Source organism: Protomyctophum parallelum (assembly GCF_964188405.1).
Source record: "Protomyctophum parallelum genome assembly, chromosome: 1".
NCBI lineage: Eukaryota > Metazoa > Chordata > Actinopteri > Myctophiformes > Myctophidae > Protomyctophum > Protomyctophum parallelum.
Genome location: NC_139697.1, coordinates 61598579 through 61621984, shown reverse-complemented (window position 1 = coordinate 61621984; position 23406 = coordinate 61598579). Strand labels below are relative to the sequence as shown.

At 43.0% G+C, this 23406-nt stretch overlaps 1 protein-coding gene across 3 annotated transcripts in view; it reads right to left on the bottom strand.

The window, feature by feature from the left end:
- The window catches only part of LOC310860657 (unconventional myosin-XVIIIa-like), a 73046-nt gene that overhangs the window by 32389 nt on the left and 17251 nt on the right, over positions 1 to 23406 (bottom strand). For all 3 annotated transcript variants that reach the window (XM_083767731.1, XM_083767732.1, XM_083767733.1), the window contains 10 exons: positions 23150 to 23342; positions 21950 to 22036; positions 18581 to 18719; positions 17901 to 18060; positions 16651 to 16837; positions 15336 to 15564; positions 15068 to 15177; positions 13811 to 13876; positions 10731 to 10859; positions 952 to 1095 (listed from right to left, as the gene is read on the bottom strand). In XM_083767731.1, coding sequence (XP_083623857.1) covers positions 952 to 1095; positions 10731 to 10859; positions 13811 to 13876; positions 15068 to 15177; positions 15336 to 15564; positions 16651 to 16837; positions 17901 to 18060; positions 18581 to 18719; positions 21950 to 22036; positions 23150 to 23342 — 1444 coding nt within the window. The remainder of the gene's footprint in view (positions 1 to 951; positions 1096 to 10730; positions 10860 to 13810; positions 13877 to 15067; positions 15178 to 15335; positions 15565 to 16650; positions 16838 to 17900; positions 18061 to 18580; positions 18720 to 21949; positions 22037 to 23149; positions 23343 to 23406) is intronic.

Below are 23406 nucleotides of genomic sequence, written 5' to 3'. Positions count from 1 at the left end.
ACACACGCACACACGCACACACACACGCACACACACACGCACACACAAGAATGACAAGTAGAGATTGTACATGTACAGTATACAGGTTTGTCACAGTATGATTGGGAAAACCAGTCCGATTGAAAAAGGTGCACTCGGCTTCCCCGTCGGAGGGGCGCCGCCTGAATGTGACTAGAGCCACGGGAGGCACCGGCGAGCGAGCTAAAGCCAGCGAGTCGCCGTGCGAAGTCACCTTACATACCGTACCTTACGGTACATCGTTGTCCCTCCTGTTATGTACCGATAGGAACAGAACGGTACATCGTTGTCCCTCCTGTTATGTACCGATAGGAACAGAACGGTACATCGTTGTCCCTCCTGTTATGTACCGATAGGAACAGAACGGTACATCGTTGTCCCTCCTGTTATGTACCGATAGGAACAGAACGGTACATCGTTGTCCCTCCTGTTATGTACCGATATGAACAGAACGGTACATTGTTGTCCCTCCTGTTCTGTACCGATAGGAACAGAACGGTACATCGTTGTCCCTCCTGTTATGTACCGATATGAACAGAATGGTACATCGTTGTCCCTCCTGTTATGTATCGATAGGAACAGAACGGTACATCGTTGTCCCTCCTGTTATGTACCGATATGAACAGAATGGTACATCGTTGTCCCTCCTGTTATGTACCGATATGAACAGAATGGTACATCGTTGTCCCTCCTGCTCTCGGTGCCTCCGAGACGCCATTTCTTTGTTTGACGGGGGAGCGCAGGAGGAACTCCTTTTTCAATCTGACTCGTTTTTCAATCGTAATGTAACACCGTGCACTTAATTATTTTGTTGAAATGTATACGTTGTCTATTCAAAATGTCCAACGTAGGCTATACAGACCTCATATCAATAACAATCAGACAAGTAAGACATATTGTACATAATGATCAGTCATACAATACAGCACTTACATCTTTGGCTCTCATCTGGTCCTCAGTGAGCTGGACCTTGATGAGTGGCTGGACAGTGGTGAAGAGTTTCCACCAGTGCCAGTCCCTTACACCGCGGTTCTTCACGATGTTCTTCTGGACACAGCGGATGGCCAGATCCTGAAGCTGTGGGGATACACACATACACATACATGCGCACATACACACACACACACACACACACACACACACACACACACACACACACACACACACACACACACACACACACACACACACACACACACACACACACACACACACACACACAGGAATTACTCCATGTACTGTATTTGTTTCTGCATAGTATAGTATACCGGTAGTTTCTTCTCCTCATTTAGAAATGAGAGCAATGTTAATTTCACTTTCACAAAAGTTCAGCTTATACCCTATTGTGCAAGACAATCACTCGCTGTCGGCTTGTAGATCTATTAATTTTGGCGAGCGACACGATCATAGTGAAATTCTGTATGCCTTTCTATGGTGGCAAAACTATGCAAATGATTCACACAGGCATGTGCATTCAATTTACCAACCAAATGGTGGGATTCACCATTTGATGCCCACAAGTGAAAGGTGTGCACACATTTCATGTAGCCAACGTTTGTCTTTTCTTCAGAACAGAAATGCACTCAAATATCATCATACTATAATTCACTCAATGTCTGAATGAATTGTCTGTCTGAATGTCTGACATTGTTGTCTAGCTCCTCACTGGCTGCACCAATCGCACCAACCTTTCACACAGGCATTGAGCAGAATATTATGAGTCTTAACGAAGCCCTTTTCTCAATTTAACAACTTATTAATTAATAACTCATTTATTAGTGAATTAAAATTCCCCATCGACTTATTGGGAAAATGCAAAAACTCAAGTCTTTTTCTCTCAGAAACGGTCTGAGCTACAGTTACAACACTTTGAAGGGAGGTCCATAATAATTATTAAAATGTATGTAATACATAATTACATCAGTTGGCCTCATGGTGGCGCTATAACAGCCCACTTTACATATCGCCTTATAACTCTTGAACCGTAGGTCGTAAAATCAAAGTTTCACTTTCCCATGATTCCTTGGGTCATGGCGCATCTCCCCATTCGCGTTAGGATAGATTTTCCCATTTTGACTTTTCTTCAAAACACACTTTGTGCTCTTCCACCTACAGCTTTTGTGCAAATCTCACAAAAATCGGTACACATGATCTCTGGACCTATCCGATTAAAAAACCCACAGGCAGAATTTTCATAGTCCATATCGTTCGGCTGTAATCGGCTTCCAAAGTTAGTGGGAGGGGCCAGTTTCACACAAAATGACACAAATCACGAACGGTATGTCCAATCCACCCCAAATTTTATTCATATGTCGAGGGTGGTTTAATCAACGGAGAGCCCAAAGCAGTTCCATTTGCATCCTTGGGGGCGCCACAAATGCGGAAAAACGTTTATTGCAAAAACAGCGAGACAGGACAACTCGTATAAGGTCTAGTCCTTCAAATCAATGCTCGTTAAGTCTTGGGACAGTTTTTGAGTGTCACTGTCGCGCAGTGTTGATTTCGTCGACTAAGACGAAAAATGTTCGTCGACTACCTTTTTTCACTGACGAAAACTAAATGGAAACTAAATAAAAACTAAGCTACGATGACTAAAACTATGACTAAATGTATTGACAATTTTGTCAACAAATAAAAACGACACTAACATGTTATAGGAAGGGACTGGTAGTTGAAATTTAAAGCAGCACTATGAAACTTCCCTCTACTACCCCAGTAGTGCTGCATTGAGAGAATAGAGGCAACCTGCTTACCCAGGGAGACATTCCGGTGTCATAGTAGCAAGAGCAGTAAAACAAATAAATAAAGATAAAATAAATCCAAATAAAACAATAGTTAGACTTCAAATTATAACAATACATCACTTGGTCCCTGAACCAACAGGTTAGTGAATGTATGTACAGTCTATCAATAAAGTATAAGTGATATAAGTGAGTATACGTGTGCAATATATCCCCATTGAATCTATTCATTAATACATGTCTGGAGTGGTGATAGAGAACACATTCCAAGACTAGCAGTGTTTATTCATTAAATCAAACATGTCTGCAAATAATTCCAAGTGTTATACGATTTCCATGCTGCTTATGCGTGAGCATTTCTGGCTGAAGCAGATTATGGGTAAACCCAATTAGAGCAACATAGTTCCCAGCATCAGGTACACTGTGCCCTGAAGGCACCCTCTACGACCAATTAGGATTTGTCACACCATGAAGGCATTAGCATGCAGTAAAATGCATCAAATCTCCGACAACCACATCAAACAGGCCTCATTTGTAACATTTAGCCCATAATGACTTAATGAGTTTCACAAACAAAAGATTAAACCACTTGAGCAGCGTGAATAAACAAAGTGTTATACTGTATCACATTGAGAGGGCATGACAGTGTGCAATGGAAACTGGAACTGGAATGAGGCAAGATTATGACAAAACACATGACCTCCGTGCTATGCCATCTGTCTGAGCACTCTACAGATACCTAATGTGGACTGGGAGGGAATGTCACATTTGTGGTAACAGATGGGGATGAATGTGTTTTTCTGCTTGCCAATTGTGTGTGAGTGCGTGCGTGCAGACTGTAAAATGAGCCCTATTCTACCACAGGGCAGTACCAGCTCTACCACCTGGCTCCACTGCGTATCCAAATAAGACTCTTAAACCCACCACTTATTATGAGACTTACTGGCTGCTCTACTCAGTATCTTAGGAATTCTAGCTTGGTATCTTGGTGGGCATGCTAATCATCTGCCTCCATCTCACCCTGTCCTCTGCCTCCTCTTCATTCACGCCTGTATGTCCTCTTACACTAAATCCATAAATATCCTCTTTGGTCTTCCTCCAAACTCACTATCCCTTCTCTGTACTTCTCTGTACTTCTCTGTACTTCTCTGTACTTCTCTGTACTTCTCTGTACGTGTCCAAACCATCTCAGTGTTGGAACAACAGATGTATTGTCATAGCAAAGTAGGAGATTGCTCCGGTATGCATGTCTGTCCGCAGCTAATCTCGCGAACTACGATGCCGATAAGCATAATATTTCTTCTTGTACACGTTGCTGGCCAATAATATGAATATATCGGTCAACGACAACTATGTCGTGATGTAGTATCACATTGCGTCAAGTTTCCTTTTTGAGCAATTGCAAATTAAAATCATTAATCATTAATGCTCATTACATTTGCCCAGGCTAAAGAACAAGTGAAACATTGTTTCATTGCGATAGAACATGTCGATTTGACGTAATGCCGATACATGCAGTCAAAAAGATTAAGCTGAGGTCATGCCCAGTTAGGTTATATAATTACCGGTAGTACCATTTCTACAGTAGCAAGTTTACATAATTATACCCACTATATACCTGACCACATGTTAGACTGTCTTCATAGTTTCATCATAATGAGTTACATCTCTCAGCTCATAGCACGAGGCCTGGTTCCAAGTGTTGTTTAACTACATCATTGTAACTGTTTATCCTTTTACCTGTAGCTGTTCCATTTCCATTTCCAATTGTACTTCCTTGTATGTCATACAATGTGCTGTGCTGTTTTTCATTCGTCTAAGGAGCTAACATTACTCCTAGACCACCCGATGTGTGCATGGATGACTTGCCCGTGTATTTCAGCTTTCAGCTGCAAGCTTCTCTGGCAAATAGAGAAGCAAAGCAGGAGTCCACAGATTGGACTCCTGCATGGCATAGCAGGAGGACCACAAACACATTTACCGTACTCCCCTGAAATTAACGTAATATTGAATTGCGTCACTCAAAATAATAAGTGTGATTTGTGTCGCACCTGATGTGAGTGAGTGCGTCCCAGCAACCAGGGAATGTAAAGAGAATGTGGAACATCTTCATTATCTAAGTTGTAAAAGGATTTTTTTCCCCAGCTAGCCTTAGTTACAAAAGTAGGGTTTCGAAAAGGAAAAGTGGTTAAAAAAGACTGCATTTGGCAAAGGAAGGTAGAGAGAGAAGTGGGCAAGTGGGCAATAAACTCAAATCTAGAATGTTTAATGAGCTTGTTTAATTGGATGTGTCCAAAGACACAGTTTTTGGAAGGAAGAAAAATGGAGCCTGTAGCACTTAATCTTTAAAAAAAGAAATGGTTTATGTGCACTGCGAATATTCCAGCGCCATAGTTTCCTCACTTGGAGAAACAAAGTGCCAAAGGGCATGCATCCTCGTGGAGATTTGCACTCTACAGAGTGGACCTTGCTAGTTTTATTTTGAACATATTGACATCAACACAGGACTTACTGAAATTATGGCCACAGTTTATTTTAAACGGCATATGGGTCGCAGACTGATACTGTTGAATTGGAAACGAGCACTTATGAAAGATGTTATGCACTACTTGCAATTGGAAAAGATAAAGTTTGAATTGAGAGGGAGTGAAGATAGATTTTACCAGACATGGCAACCCTTCATTGACCATTTCAATAGGTGCACGCTAACCCCTCCTACACAATAGATAACATATTAGAAAATTGGAAAGAAAAGAAAAAAATATATAATAATATTAATAATATAATTTTTTCTTTATTTTATTTTTTCTCATTTAAAAATAAATGTCTGTAATTCAGTTAAAGGTATATTCAGTGATTTTACTCAAAAAACCTTAGGTTTCGTTTTTGGCCTGGGACCCAGCCTTTCGTCCAATCAGGATAGAGAGTCAAAAACGAAACCTACGGTTTTTTGACCCCCAGGGGTTAACTGGGGACAGGGAGGAACTCCTTATATGGTCAGCACACTCTATAGTAGGGAGGATTATCACAACAAAACAAAAAAATAAGTGATATTTGAATTAAGTGAAATCACTGAATATACCTTTAATAGTGTTGGGAAAGTTTGAGAGCAAGAGTGTCTGTCCTGTTGTCTGTTTTGTTTGTCTGTTCACATTTTTCATTGTTTAACTGTTTTTTGTTTTTTCGTGTTTATCACATTTATATATCTTTTTTATTATGTATTGTATGTGGAATTTACATTACCTGTCATTATCTTTCATTTTATATAACTGAATAACTCATTATCATTGTCAATGATATTCTGAAGTTGTCATATACAAAAAATGCCTAATAAAAACAGTATTAAAAAAAAAAAAAAAAACGGCATATGGGGAACTAATTGCAACTCTTCCACGCCACTTTTTATTTGTAATGTTATATTCTTCAAATGTGGGTTGTCAATTTATTTATAGACTCAAAAAAGGGGGACCGTGGCACAGCCTCACAGATTAAACTAACTCAGTGTCTCTGCTGGGCCTGTTCTGACATGGAACAAATCGTAAATATGCATATTACCATCTCCACCCTGCAAAGACTGGGTGTTTCGTACAGTACAGCAGCCGAATCAATTTCCACGAAGGGAGAAGAGCAAGGGCACAAGTGGATGTCATTAAACAACGATTATTCTAAGACTGGGTGGCAACACACTCAGTTAATCTCCCTCATGGAGCCAAGGAGCAATGGTTCTCCCTCAGTAATATACCACTTCACTGGCCCTGTCCAATTACTCTGCTGGAGAGGTGGTGCATTTTGAATATTAAGGCACCGAATTTGATGGGGAAGAAAGGAGAATGTATACACTATGTCAGCATATTGTATTTGTCTTTCAGATGATCCATGCGAAGAGACCCACATGTGACTTTACACAATGGCAGGTTTCGCAATATGCAGAGTGATATTAGTCTGACAACAGCATCATGTTTTGTTGATGATGGATTACAGTGGTGTAACCAAATGTGAAAAAACAGTGGAAATGCTTCTTGAAATCAAAGACATTTTTTATTTGTGTGCTTTTGTCATTCTCCTAGTTGACTGCAAAATCTTCTCTCCAACCTGTGAATAGTCTTTTCTGAGGTAAATGTAATTGTAAATCCTCATTTAATTTTCTGCAGTAGGAACCTAAGGGGTCTTTTACAGTATATGGGTCAAAAGAAAAGGTATGTAGTGTACGTGTGACATACTGCACATCATTTATATCAGTGGTTTTCAACTTTTTTCATCTCAAGGCCCCATTATTTATTCAGCATTTGACCCACGGAACACCATTTGATGAGATTTAGCCTCTCAGATCCAAAACTATGAATATTTTGTTGTCGTTGAATAAGATTTTGTCCACAATTCCATGCTGCATTGATGTGGTACCATAGTAGGAGAGATAACAGGCAAACGTTGATCAAAATAACAATTCTATTATTGTGCAGACTTCTTCTAAATTATGTAATGCAGATGTTTAACAATAATTTAACTATTGAGAGCGTACAATTAAAGCGAATTGACCCGTAACGGTCCATTTGGTTTCATGTTACGCTCTCAAGAGTTACGCTCTCAAGTGTCCATTTGGTTACCAACTCTCCATCCTTTAACTGGGGACCACCTGGAACCCCCCTCAAGGACCACTGGTTGAAAACCACCAAAAACTAATTGCCTACTTTAATGTACCTCGCCAAAACAGAAGCAAAAAGTTACAGAGTAAAAAATAAAGTGACTCTTATCTTTCCATTATAGATACATTTACAAGAAAAGATGTGGGAGGGCTCAGAGGGGGGGGGGGTGAAAAAGCCCCTTAGCTAATGGATTTTGTAATGGTACAGCTGTCAAGCGAGCTTGCACGGTCCCTTACTGCTGACTTTCTGCCATGTCCAACAGATTAGAGGGCACCAAGTCCCTGGGTCTGCCGCTCTGTGTGAATAATGACCTTTGAACTTAATAAGAGGAACACTGCATGGCCTTTTGCGGCTTACCGTTTTCAACCAACACCCATTACTCAAAAGCTGCTTGCGTTGCTATATGGGTAAAAAGGGAACGGAAATCAGATCATGTCAGCAGTATAGAAGCCAGCCCTAAGACACTGCGGGAAGAGGCTGTATTATGTTCTATTGCAGCCTATAATATATATTCACAATCATTTGTTAATGCTGTTTATTGGCTTCCCTGACATCACAGAGAGAGAAGTTGATTGAATTAACTTTTTTTTCCTCCTCCTGCTGGTTCATTATTACATTTAGCAGAGGTGGGGACTTGGACTCGAGACTCGAGACTCGACTTGGACTCGAGTCCCGATTTTGATGACTTTAGACTTGCTTGATCAAATCAAAAATAGACTTGGACTTGCTTGGGACTTGAATGCCAAAGACTTGAGACTTGACTTGACTTGAACGCCAAGGACTTGAGACTTGACTTGACTTGAGCCCTCTTGACTTGAACATTTTCAAGTCACTTAATACCTTACAGCATCTGATTATCTTTTTTATGACATGTAAAATAGTTTGGTATTTGTTAATTTGTATATAAAGGGATGCCGCGGATCGGATATCGGGGCGATATCAGCCAAAAAACGTGATCGGGATCGGATCGGACTACAGCGAAAATGACCGATCCATTCCAAGCACTGCAAGCACTCCACTCCAGTCCATTCTAGTACTCCACTCCTCCAGGACTTTATTCCTCCAGCAGTGTGCGCTACAGAGGCATTGGCAGCCCCAGTCACACTTCACAGTGGCAGTCTTGCACAGTGCAGGCTGCTAGGCTAGCCACTAGCCATTACTGCGCGCTGCTACTCAGTGTGGAGAAAGCCGCATTGACAGCCGCTCCCGCATGGGAGTATTATTATATATTATAAAACAAAAAAGACCCAACAGCCGAGTGCAAAAATGGATTCGCCACCGTGGCAACAACAGCAGCAAAGTTTCAGCCTTAGCTCAATGCAAGCTAATCTTTAGCATTGATTAGCGTCAACATCTTAGACGAGAGAGACGGAACAGCACAACAAGCTGACAGCTGAGCATGACGACATGCTCATGTTCTTAAAATGATATATCCCCACAGTCCCCAACAGTTGGTTGACAAATATGACCGCTGTTTGTCAATACTTATGTGACAGACCATGCTATGATGCTAATAACTGCTTAAGTGCTAACCAATGCTTAAATAAACAGACGTCACTATTTCCATTGTCACGGACAGACAGTGTGCTGTGTAGCTGTAGGACAGTATGCACGGTTTGGGGATCAGGGGTCCCCACTCCCAGCCAAATGATAGGTTCCATTTGTACACTCTAAATTGACATTGATTTTACAAAATAATAATTTGGGGTCACAGAGATACAAATTGCTGGGTCCTTAAAATTTTGTGCATAATGTGCATAATAATAATAGTATGGATAAAAAAAGGCATAGAATACAATAAAATAAATTTGTCACTAGAACACTTCCACATTTGAAGTATAGGCTCAAGTTAATAAATGGGTCAGTTATTCTCAACCTATACTCATGTGGAACTTGTTTGTTGACTATTATTCTGGGGAGGTGTTGTTCTCTGTTTTGAGTAATAATATTATCACTTGATCAATCTTGATTCAACATTCCAGACTATAAAATCTGTAATAAAAGGTAAAGATAAAAAAAGTCTGACAGATTTGGGAAAGCATAGAGCGACTTAAATATGTGCTGGATCGGATTGGATCGATATCGGATCGGTATCAGTTATCGGATCGGTTTTGATGATTTTAGATCGGTATCGGATCGGGAGTGGAAAAAGTGGATCGAGGCATTATGTAACATTCCTCTTCTACCCTGGATTTGAACACCTTTTCAGTGCAAGTAATGACATTTTACCATTGTAATAATAATAGCCTGCTTGCTCAGGGGAAACATTTAATTTGTGTCTCGGTGAGACATGACCTTTGACATGATCTAAATGGCTCAATAGATGCTCATGATTTATGTAAATCTTTACATATCATTAATTAGTATTATGTCTTGGTGGGACTTGTTTGGGACTCGAAACAAAAGGTAAGGACTTGGTTGGGACTTGAAACAAAATGCTTAGGACTTGTTTGGGACTCGAAACAAAAGGTAAGGACTTGGTTGGGACTTGAAACAAAATGCTTAGGACTTGGTTGGGACTCGAAACTAAAAGTTCAGGACTTGGACTTGCTTGGGACTTGAATGCCAAAGACTTGAGACTTGACTTGACTTGAGAGCAAAGACTTGAGACTCGACTTGGACTTGCAACATAGGGACTTCCTCCCACCTCTGACATTTAGTGAGACATAGTGTATGTGGAGGATGGAGAGAAGCAGCATGTCAGCAGTATATGTAAGGTTCACTTGTCACATGTCACATGTGATCCCTGTGGCGATGCTGATTGGATGGCCCAGGATGCTGTGGGGGCCGGGTTGGACTAATGGATTTGAGTGCAAGTAGTTGAAGTGTAAGGAGTTGAACATGCAGATACATTGGTGCTATAGTCAGCACTAGTAGTCTAATAGCAACCCCTCACGTCCTCCAGGCTTCCCAAAACTCACGCATTACTTATCTCTAATTATCCTTTAAAAAGCCAAATAAACAGTAGGCCTAAACTGCTCATTTTTGATAATAATGTTTCTGTTGATATATAAATTAAATGTCAAAGAGTGATTTGTTGTCCATGAATAAATTATAAAACCTCAAACAGAATCACAATAAATGAGCTCTCAGGCTGTTACTTGTTTGATGCTTTTGGCAGATTATAAATGTATGGCCATGGGAATTCTACGTAAAAAAAACAATCTTTATATTAGTGATAACTAGACCGGTGCCCTGCTATCCGACGGACTCGACACCAGGCACTCACTGTGGTGGTGTACGTACGACCGTACCACCACACGTGGTACGTACGTGCATACGTACCACAGAGACTCGGTCCATTTATAGATAGATAAGCCATGCCTACCTTTCTCTTCTTGAAGGCCTGTCGTGCCAGGTAGCCACTGCATGAAGCTTGGAACAGGGTTATATTACGCTTGGTCTGCTCATCGCGCTGCTCCTCCAGCTTAGCCAAGGTCCCAGCTCTGAAGAACAACTAGAGTAGAACACACACACACACACACACACACACACACACACACACACGCACACAAACACACAGAAACGTTAAGCCTAGTTCTGGGGTTTATACTTTGTCACACAACTGTCACTGGATATAAAGTATAAATGAGAGCCTCAGATCATTTCATCTAGCGACCAAAGGGTATATAATTGCTCCCAAGATGGACATTCAGAGGTGAGGTCACCCATGGTCATTGGGTGTGAAAACGCACACCTTTTGAAGTGCACTGAACCCAGTAAATCAATATGAAACGGCGTAATCCATGCCCAAGTGAGTCTTATCTGATGAGGAAGCTGTGATTAAGTTATTATCTCTCACAATCAGCAAGTATATCCGTCTAATCAGTTAAAGCTAGAAATAGTAGTGGGATCACAGGCCAGCCTGTCTATCCCTCACAGGGATTAGGTACGGTGGGTGAACGCCTTCAAGACACGAGCACGGCGAGCAACTAAAATGAATGGATGATGATGAGAGATCTGTCTCAAGCCAAGGCTCTCTCTAGCCTGGCTCCAGTGCTTTATAAATGACCAAACCCCTCTGGGTGATCTGTTAACAGGAAAGAGGCTGGAAATGACAGAGTAGCGTCAAGTAGGGGAGAATCCCCGAACCAGTATGGGGGAGTGATGCGTTCGATGACGGATGTCAGAGTAAATGGAGTTGTGAAATGGCATGCTGAAGACCCTTATTGAAAGGGAGACCATTAGCCAATTCCTGAGTATTTTACCCATGCTGTGTCTACTTAGCACTTTAAAAGCCACTACACAGGAGGAAGAATGAGCCTAATTGTAATGAGTGTAGACACAAATTGTGCAGTTTGCATGCACATATCTAACAGTGTGGTTTATGGTTTATCCCATCTAAGCTTTGATTCCACTGCAATGAGGATATTGACATCATATAATTGGCTTGCTAGACAGAGGTTGCCGAGATGTCACAGCAGGAGTGCTCAGCTACTTCTGAATCAAATTCACACTCCAGTCCAAACCAATGTCAACATCTGCTTCCAAATCATTTCATCTTCAGACACCTATAAAGAGACCTGAAAGGCATATAGAACAGACTATACTTATTGTAGAAATATTTAATAGAGTTTTGGTACGGCCAGCAGCAGGGCCGGATTTACCCTCCCAAGGGCCTCCGGGCTAGACAAAATTTCAGGCCCCCCCCCTGGGCTGGTGTGGAGAAAATTGTGGTATTTTGTTTTAATTACACTGTAATTTTGGGGTACCCAGCCCCCTCAAAAGAGAGAGGCAGACAGACAGACTAGTCGCTGAATGAATGCAGCCACTAGTAGCCAGTAGTGCACTAATGCAGTTTTACAGCAAAATGTTTCACAATGTGCTCTATAAAATCACAGTAAGAGAGATGAGCAATGAAGAAAGAATAACGCCACTAATAGTGCACAAATGCAGTTGCCAGTTTTACAGCAAAAATATTGGCTAGATTTCATTGCCGGAGGGATTAAACTGGCAGAGGTGGCAGTGCTCCTATATTTAGCTAAATATAGGCCCTCAAAAATATATTGATAGTGCTAGGACAAGGGTGGGCAACTTTGACGATGGAGAGGGCCACTATATTTCCACACTCACTCCCTAGGGCCATATATTACTGTCGATTTTTGCTATATTCGAATTGGAATCCTGAAAATGTACATATTTATGTAATTTCAAATGCCTTTAATTATACGTGTGTTGAGCATTGAGCTACTATAGACTGAAGTAATTAAAGCAGGTCATGTTTGCATGTCGTGGAATTGTAAACAGCTGGAACCAATATTATATCAGTATTCTGACATTAACCTGAGGGCCACATTAAGTGAAGGTGGGGGCTGCATGTGGCCCACCCCTGTGCTAGGATATGAACGCTAGTATGGTTTCTCCATGTCAACTACCGTGAGTAGGTTTACTATACTGTCTGTAAGTGAGTTGGTACTTGACAAGACAATACAGTCTGCAGTGGCCTACTGACCTTCAGTTCAAGATCTGACCGACCCCACTCCCGCTTACTTAGAACATATGAACATACCGTATGTCTATTCGAACCTTCCCTGAAGCTTCCCCTGGACAATACTTAACTCCACACATGCTAGACACTTCTTCCTCCTGGTTCCCAAACTGTGTAATGCCACTGTCTGAAAACTCACCTCTTCAGACTCCACCTCACCCCCTAGAACTCCTCTCACCTCATCACCTTTGTTGAGTGATGCTAGTTATACTACGCAGATCTATGTTAGTTTAGTTAGCCTACCTTTTCATGGATTTGTTTAGCTTGCAGTCAATGTTAACAGTTTGACTGCGGAAAACGATTTATCAGACTTTTAATCAACCCCCCTTCACTGCCGAGATTGTTGTATTACCTTTAGAGCATACGCTGAATTATTTGGGCTTTTAATCCGCGAAAATCGAGCGAAAAAAGCTTTCCCCGTTTGTTATGAACGGCTGGACCACCCGCCATCTTGGTACACCCGGAAGACGCAGCACAGGACCCTCCTCCATGAGGCGTTGAACCCCATTCGTTTACATTGGCCTCAATTTCCCAGAAGCCCTAGCAGCCCACAGCATGTGACGATTTCCGTTTCCTCATCAAAACAGATGCATCTACACTCTTTCTCTGCGGCGAAGACGGATTTTCTTTTTAATTATTACATTGCGGCGGATTAAACACATAAAACAAAAGTCGCGTATATCCGATATGGCAGCGACATTAACCTGGAGTAATCCATTCAAAGCACGGAAACTGTTAAGAATGTTATTAAGATAGAGTATAGACAGATGCTTGGTTTCATGTTCATGTTTACCTTGTATCCTAGTTTATTTGACGCACTACAATGTTCTCTTTGCACTTCACTTCACTATTTACTCTGTTGTTTGTTGAATAGGGTTAAGTTCTGTTCTGAATGGCTAGTGCGGAGGAGGAGTACTCACCCTACTCAGACCCATGTGATAGCTGCTCTTCTCCAAGTCCAGTGACTCCAACAGCTCTTCCACTGCCTGGACAGAAAACACACGTGTGCACACATACACGCGCACACACACACACACACACACACACACACACACACACACACACACACACACAGGTCTCAAACCTCGGATGCTCTTGTCAACACTGTACTTTGGTTCAGCGGCCCCCAGGTCCCTCAGCGGCGTGTCATCTGTGACATCGGGCTACACCTCCATTTCACTCTAATCTATTCCCCGACATGCTTCTTTCTCAAAGGCATTAAGCACCCAGAGAGAATCAAAATGCGGACCAGTAGACAACAGCAGAATCCAGCTGCTCCAGGCTTATGTCTCATCCCTAGTGGTGTCGGTGCCACAGCATCCATTAACACACACACACACACACACACAGTCCGTACGAACAGAGGCCTTTCCCGGTCCCATGTGTTTGTCTGTACCTCTGCACCCCCTGCTAGAGCCCCCTGCCTGAAAGACCATATCTAGATTACACAAGGAGAGGTTAGCCGCAAGCACTGAGGGGCTTTTGTTTGCCACCGTTTCCACAGAAACACAGCCCCAAGACACTGACACAGGGGGAGAAAGGCTTTCTTTTTTTCACTCCATCGCACCATTCTTTGACTCTTTCCCGTTCCTGTCTAGAGACGAGGTTTAGTGTTTTTCTTTCTCACCATTACAGGTCTCAACACACTGCTCCCCCTCGCTGAAAGTTTACCTCCAAAGGGAGGGGAACATCAGCAGCCTCTCTCCACAGGGTGGATTTCATGAAATGTCAAAACTATCCGACTGTCGCACCGTTGCATCTCCAAATGCAATACAGTATTGACGTCCTTGCCTGGCAAATCGTTGAGGCGAAAAATCCCGCTAGTTGGCCGTCATGGCCCTGAATATTAAGTAGATGTGTCCAAATACTTGGACTGTATATGTTTGCGGGCCCTTAACCCCAATGCAATTAGTGGGCATTTCCTGTCTACACTTCCTATCGATCTGCCTCGGTAACAGGCATGATGCAGCTGGAATTAAGCTGATCAGGTCATTACAACGGCTCTGATGAATGGAGGTTTCTTTCTCTGTCAGTGGCTGCTGTCAGACCACAGAGGGAGTGGGAGAACACTACCTCTTGACATTATTCATCACCCCCCCCCCCCCTACGAGAGCTATAAATCATTATTCCCTTTTTCTGTCTCTCTCTCTCTCTCTCTCTCCCCCACTTTGACTCACCCGCTTCTCATCCTTCACTATGTAATTTCGGCCATGTTTCTTGGTGAGGTGCGGTGCCAGCACGTCGAAACGTCGTCGGAACTCAGCGAACACCATGTGATCTGGGTAACCTGTAGCAGAGCAAGGAGAGAGAGAGAGAGAGAGAGAGAGAGAGACATAATTCAACATAGTCCATGATATATGGAACAGGGTATTCACGGGCCTTTAGGAAAGCACCGTGGCGGTGACTGTCGGCCTGTATATATCTGTGGCTCAGTGAGCTCCTCACCCTGCCTGTAGATTCTCAGCGCGTCCAGCAGCTTGGAGCCGCGGAGCTGAGCGCGCAGCAGGGAGGCGTCCAGCTGCGTCAGGCCAGAAACGGCACCCTCCGCCGCGTGGACGTCGCCGTCCCCCCCTTTAGACATGGAGCCACTCAGAACCTTCAGGGCGTCGGCCTTTGGCAGTATGCAGTGAACAAAGTGGACCCTGGACCGGCGCACCATGTCCAACAGAGCGTCCTGGAGGAGGAAAACGTTGGGTTAGGAGTTTATTGCGGAAACAAAGACACTGCTGCTAACCAACATAATACTTACAATTTGATGTTGTTTAATCATATTGTGGTATAGGGTATGTGCGTGACACGATCATCATATCCGGAAGTTATGCGGGAAGGCCTAGTGAGTGGCAAAATAAACTACTTTCTGGCCCATACATCCAAACAGAAAAGTCCTATCTGATTTCATTAAACGGCGTTAAAACGAGAAGTCGAGGGGCGACAACGCAGGCGTATTTACGTGGGCGCAGTCCCGTGAAATTGTCGCGCGCGTGCTCGTTTCGTGCACACGCTCGTAACTAACTAGACCTGGATTGTGTTGAGCTTTTCTTACGCTTGCATTGTCGCGCCCCTCTTGAGCAGACCTGGATGGAGGAGACTTGTCGTTGATCCAGGCGACAGCGTCGGCGTTCATCGATGCCAGTATGAAAGTACCCTTAAGACTAATGTCTCAATTGTACATTGGGACAACGTCACACACTATCACGAACTCATCACGAACTCATCAACCGCCATGTCCCCTCCCGCTCCCTCAGGTCAAGCACTGCCAACCAACTGGAAACCCACAGATCCAGGGCCTGCGCAGTGGCTGCCCCTTCTCTCTGGAACTCACTCCCAACCCACATCAGAGCTGCCCCCACCTTCGAAATGTTCAAAAGCACACTCAAAACCCACCTTTTCAAACTGGCTTTCCCTACATAACCCCCCCCCCCCCCCCCCACACACACACACACACACGCACACACACACACCCTTCTTGTTTGCCCCTCTTTTGATTTTTATTCCTAGTTTTTAACCTTTTAAACCTTTTAATTTGTTTTCTAATAAATATGTCTGTATTTCTTTCTGTAAAGCGACTTTGGGTACCTAGAAAAGCGATATATAAATCGTATATATTATTATTATTATTATTATCAATGTCGCACACACTGAAACACAGGCTCAACCTCGGCCTTGGTCTCACTTCTAATCTCCACCCCAGTTAATTCCTGTCCTAATTTCAATCTCAGCCTGGAGACTTCTCGTCATCCCTTCTGGTATCTCCTCTCACCACTTGGAGTTTAATCTGGATGCACAGGGACTTCTTCTTGATGGCAGCCACTCCTGTGGTGAAGGTTTTCCTCATGCTAGTGGCCCGTCGCAGCGACAGCTGGGAGCCGCCCTCCAGGCCGGCGATGGAGCCGGACAGCACCGTGGCCCCGCCCCCTCGGCTCATGAACAGCGAACTTATGTTCTTCCTGGAAAAGGATAGAGAGACGGAAACTAACTGTCAGACCCTTCACTGCAGGAAGAACCAGTGGTGGAAAGGAGTACATTTACTCCCATTGATGCCTGAGGCCGAATCTGGGAAGGCCTTAATTCTAGGGCCTGGCCTGAGGTTTCTGAAAACCTTCAAATTCTGATTCATTATTATTTTTAAATAGTTATGTTGCTACATGTAATAGCAATAGCTGATGAGACACAGAGAGCGCGCCGGCATCAAAGGTAGAACAATGTATCGGTTGCACCAGGTGTCAATGGTTATGACTACATACAATGCAATTATGTTATGTAGACAGCACTATAATTGCATTGTATGTAGTCATAGCACGTCATAGTACATATGTATAGCAGTAGATAGTTTATATGTATAGCTTCATTATATAGATATTCCACTGTTACTTTCTTAGCTTACGCATGTTTCTTGATAAATGTTTTTATGTGATGTATTCCCATGCTTTTTTGTTCTTGCTTAATGCAAGTCGCTCTGGATTAAGAGCGTCTGCTAAATGCCTAAATTGTAAATTGTAAATTGTTATAAGTACTGTACTTAAGTACAATTTTGAGGTATTTGTACTTTACTTGAGTATTTCTAATTTCCAATACTTTTCCTTCTACTCCACTACATCTCAGAGGCAAATTATTGTACTTTTACTCGCTACATGTATTTGAAAACTAGCTACTAGATTATTATTTTTATTTCATTTTACTTAAAGGTATATTCAGTGATTTCACTCAAAAAACCTTAGGTTTCGTTTTTGGCTGTGGGACCCAGCCTTTCGTCCAATCAGGATAGAGAGTCAAAAACGAAACCTAAGGTTTTTTGACCCCCAGGGGTTAACTGGGGACAGGGAGGAACTCCTTATATGGCCAGCACACTCTATAGTAGGGAGGATTATCACAACAAAACAAAAAAATAAGTGATATTTGAATTAAGTGAAATCACTGAATATACCTTTAAGTAAAACAATTGAGTTTTCCACCACTGCCCCCAATAAAAAAATAAACAAATAAAATAAGATAAGATAAGTGATCATATACTTCTGTGAGTCCTGCAGGATGCCTGCAGCGCTGGCGGAGGCAGGGTTCTGCCTGGCGTGGCTCAGCCACCCTCTGGCGTCGTACTCCACCCAGTCAGTGCCGTGACTGTGGCCCAGTAAGAAGTGATGGGCCTTTTCGCTCTTCAGCAGCAACGTGTGGCCTGATATAGATTAGAAACACACGCAGGGCATTACTTCAATTATTACAAAACGGCACAAATCATGAAGTCAAAGGGATACCGGACAGGTGGGCACTATAGGGACATGGACAGTAGGCTATATACATGATGTGAACATGCACGGTACACCCATTCTGACCGGGCACCCGTTTTGGTGTCGGCATCATGTTATGCTTTATCTATTGAAAAATAGCAGATCTACAAGCTCATATCGCGCCACCGAGTGGCGCGATACAAGCTTGTAGGTCTGCTATTTTTTGAAAAATCGAAGAACGACTGACATTTTTTTAATCTGATCTCAGGTCAGAATGGGTTAATCAGACCAGTGTGTGTCCAGTGGAAACCTCGTATGAATCTGATCTCAGGTCAGAATGGGTTAAGAGACTTCATTTTATCCTTCGGCTTTCTTGTTTACTTTACATTTTCCAAATGTTTGCCAATTTAACACAGAGGTACCCACTCTCCTTTGGAGTGGGAACATGGACCTCATAACGCGGCCCACCTTTGCTCTCTCCTTCGGCGGGCCCATAGTAGCTGAACAGACGTCCCAACAGCTTCTCTTCTGAAGCCCCGGGCAGCAGCGCCTCTTCCTCCATCAGCCACAAAAGGCCCCGCGCTTCATCTGTCCTTCCTGTCCGCACCTGTCAAGCACACGTTAACACCCACCCACGAGGACACACATGAGCACACACAAAAACACACATTACACACGCACGCGCAAACTCGCATCAAGGGTGTTCTTTAACACATTTAACCATAAGACCTGAGGCCAATTCTACAAATGCCTTCTAAGTCAGTTAGTTCTCAAATCATATGTATAATGTATATTATGTAGGCTAGCTAAAATCTAAAATAACACTGTTTTAAATGGGATAATGTTGTTAACTTGTTATCTGTTGGAGCTGCGACCCTCTGCACACGAGCAGGATGGCCTGTCTCACCGAAACAAACGGAACACTGCCTCGATGCAATAGACTGCTTTCCATCCATATGACTCACACCAAAGACTAAGGCTGCTGACTTTGTTGAGACTCACTCATACTGCACTGTATATGAAAAGCCGTAATGCTTCACACAAGCCAGAGCATGGATTCCACTGATCTATTTGAAAGGAGAAGATTCATAGACCACAGGATGCCATTTTTGTTTGTTCCCTTAAATTGCTGCAGCCTCCCTCTGACCCCCTCCCGAGTAGCAGTGATGGTGTCTGCCCATCATTCTTCATAGTATACACAGGATGCTGCCTTCTAGGGGTCTCTTTCCCTTCGTCTTTTTGTCTTTCTTTTGGTGTGTGTGCACAAACATTAAATTCCCATTGACAATGAATGGAGACTTTTACGTCATAGTGTAATAATATATACATAATAAAAGTAACCTGAATAAAAGAAGGGTTGTGCCAGACTTGAGCCAGTATTGAAGAACAGACTGAAATGTCAAAATGACAATCTGTGGTCTTAAGGTGACACTGTGTCAGTTCAGTGTTTTGGGACTATTCAACAGGGAAAAGACCATAGAGTGGTTAATTGGCATGTTTGGTCCATTGACTATGGCTTCACTGTATAAGATTTTTCGTTGTTGGGTTTAATTCATTTCAGTACAGTGTGAAAATCAACTTGCTGAAGATAATCTGACAGACTAAATAATTATTTTCTTGTCAAATCGACATTGTCTTATACTAGTGATTTATGCAGTTCAAATGCCCATGACGTAACCACTTTCAACCTGGAATGCCTATTTTGGGCATGTCATTATAGGCATACAAACAAAAATGTAAAACAGCCTTAAAAAACATTCAAAAACATCTACAATGTAAAATCTACAAGCTCACGGTGTCGCATCATGACACAAGGTAAGGCAAGGTCAGTTCTGTAACATTTATAGTCTTTCAATAAAGATGATGTTATGTGATAATAATAATAATAATAATAATAATAAAGCTTTATTTATATAGCACCTTTTAAGAACAAGTCACAAAGTGCTTAACAGAAATATATAGAGAAAAACATGGATCAAAAAGGCATAGAATACAATAGAAGAGATTTGTCGATAGAACATCCGTTCCGGATGATCTTAGTACATGAGGTGGCTCGTAAGGGTCGAGTAGGTCAGATAAGTATGCTGGAGCAAGGCCGGATCTATAGCTTTGAATGTGAATAAGAGTATTTTAAAATAAATTCTGTAAGAAACAGGGAGCCAATGTAGGGAGGCCAGAATAGGGGTGATGTTGTCGAGTTTTCGGGAGCCTGTTAGGAGGCGAGCTGCAGCATTCTGAATGAGTATAGGGAATTACAGTAGTCGACACAGGAGTAAATCAATGCGTGGATAACTTTTGTGAGATCGGGACGGGAAAGAAAGGGTTTGATTTTGGCTATGTTTCGAAGGTGGTAAAATGAAGACTGGACGACTTTCGTTACGTGACCCTCGAGGGAGAGGTCAGAATCCAGAGTGACACCCAGGTTTCTGGCTGCAGATGTGATATTGGGACGTAGGGGGCCAAGGCTAAGTTCTAAACATGCTCTGTCAGATGGTGGGCCAAATAGTAGGACTTCAGTTTTGGATTCATTAAGTTGGAGAAAGTTGTTATTAAAACTTTTAGCTATATATACAGTATATAGCTAAACCAGCTCAGTGGCCTTGTGGTTAGAGTGCCGCCCTGAGACTGGGAGGTCGGGGTTCGATCCCCGGCCGAGTCATACCAAAGACTCTAAAAGAAATGGGACCCAGTGCCTCCCTGCTTGGCACTCAGCATCAAGGGTTGAATTGGGGGTATGAGCTTTTACTGATGTACTATGTGCTATTTTTGAAAAATATTGATGTGTGCAAATCTTTGAATGTATATTTTTAAAGGAAACATTTTTAACTAAAATCTTTGCTTCTGGTGGTCCCTGGAACAAAGATATTTTGAGATTGGGCGTCAGTGGCCAAATACAATTTTTTTATCGGCCTCAGATCTTCTTTTTGAAAAGTAAAAGGAAAAAAAGGGAAAATAAAACCCCCTGATGTACGTGCCATGGAGCAGATTGTGAAACCGGTCACTGTGGTGTTTTAATTTGCTGCAGCATCAACAAAGAGCACAGTAGAGTCTACCTTTGTGCTGCTTAAAGAAATATACTGTACCCAAGACCAGGTGAAAGCAGCATGCGCTAGAATGTGTGTGAGTTATGTCCTTCTCCATGACGGATCACACACTGAGGTCCCGCAGGCTTGGCTGGATCATTCTAGCCTCCTGACCCTGTGTTATACCTTAGCAGTACATTATTCAGAATTGAAACACCTCCATATTACCTTGTCATCTGTTCTATTAGTTTGAACCAGCTGGAAACCAAAGATCTGATGTGATCTGGCTCCATGCATTCATTTGATAGTATCCCCGCTGGAGCAGGGAACCTTTAAAGAGTAAAGCGCTTAAACCAACCACCCTGGAGTTATATACCAAACGGATCCCTGACACTCTGCACTGTGCCCTCGTTCTGTTTTCTATAGCACAATTCACAAGCTGGAGAAGCCAAACATTGATTTCCTTTTGTTGCAGTCAAAAGATTGTATACAAACCTTCTGCAGTCTGTGCGTATATCTTTGATACAACATCGTGAAATATTATGAATAAAACACGCACCGAGAGATTGCAGAGAGAGAGAAAATAGAACTTGAAAGGGGCATGATTCATCTGGGCGCGGACTGATGCACTGAGGGATTCAGAGGGGAGTGAATAATACCAATAACCAGTCTGTTGTGTGCAAATATCTACACAGTGATGTTTCCTTGTTAGTTTAAAGGTCGTATATAGCCAACTTTTAAGACAAACCTTTATGTATAAAAACGTGTCATGCCGACGAGATATCCAAAACGGCAAAGATGATATAATCCTTACCAGGGCTTGGCTTGATGCGTGGTCTACGACCCCCACAGAGAGAGATGAGCTTGGCTCTATGTCATCTAAAGCAAGCTCTATGTTCTCCTGGATGGACGGACGGAAAGACAGACAGACAGACAGACAGACAGACAGACAGACAGACAGACAGACAGATTAAGTGTGGAAAAGTGTTTGGATCGGCAATTGGTCTACTCTACACAGCCCCATGAGGTGGCATGAGCGCACCAAGGACCTGAACCCCCCCCCCCCCCGGTAGAGATGAAGTCATCATCAATAACGATGGAATGCCATAATCAAGTGCGTGTGTGTGTGTGCGTGCGTGCGTGCGTGCGTGCGTGTGTGCGTGCATAGTACACACATTAATGAATGAGTATGAGAGAAATTGACCATTGTCTGAAACGAAACGCATTGATGTCTTGATCAAAGTCCAAGGAACTGCACACACATATATATAAAAAAACAAATCAATGCAAGCCAATTATGATTCCAAGGGCAAAGAACAAAGAGCAGACGTAATTTGTCGTGTCCTGAGAGTACATGCAGTACTTATCGGACTGTGGTGAGGAAAACAAATGAAAGAGGAAGGGCTTGCATAGTGGGAGTTAAGGATGAATGCTGGCTGAAATATAAGGGCCTTGTGTCTGGACTTGAATACTAATATTAATTAATTGCATTTTCATAGTGCTTTTCCAAGTGCTCAAAGTGTTTTACAGTGGTTCATTCATACATTGGGGAGGTGAAGTGGTGAACAGTCAACACCAGGGTCCTCACTTCTCACACCAATGGTGGCAAGCTAGCACCGACCAACTCATTGTTGTCATGAACTAGTATTGGTGCACGCAAATGGAAGAGAAGAGGGAGATAGTGCTAGTCTTCATCATGGAGCAACTGGGTGGGTGTGGCTCCCATGGGAGTTTGTGTTTGATCTCAGCAGGGGAGGAGGTGAACTGGTGAACGCTTTGCACCATCAATGGTGGAGGTGACTCCCAAGAACCACTTCAGCTCGTCAAGGCTGTGACAGGGAGGAGGGATCGTGTACATAATAGATGTTGATACATCAGAGAAAAAGAAAAGGAGGTGGAGAGAGAGAGAGTGCATGCTAGAATTAGTGTGTTTTTAGAGAGAGAGAGAGAGAGAGAGGGAAAGAGGGAAAGAGGGAAAGAGAGGGAGGGGGAGAGAGACACCATGTGACTTCACCTCCTTGTATCTCTCCAGCTCCTGGACAAAGGTGCGCTGGTAGAAGAGGCTCTGCAGGCGTTCTTGGGTGTAGTTGTGGCACAGGTCCTCAAAAGAGGCGCCGCCTTCTCGCTTTGCCAGCCGTGGGTTCTGGAAGCCGGGCGTGTCCACGATGAGCAGCGAACACAGGGAGTTCTGGCTGGACTTCAAGGCCCTGAGACGAGCACGCACGCACACATTCACACATTCGCACGCACGCAAGGAAGCACGTGCACGCA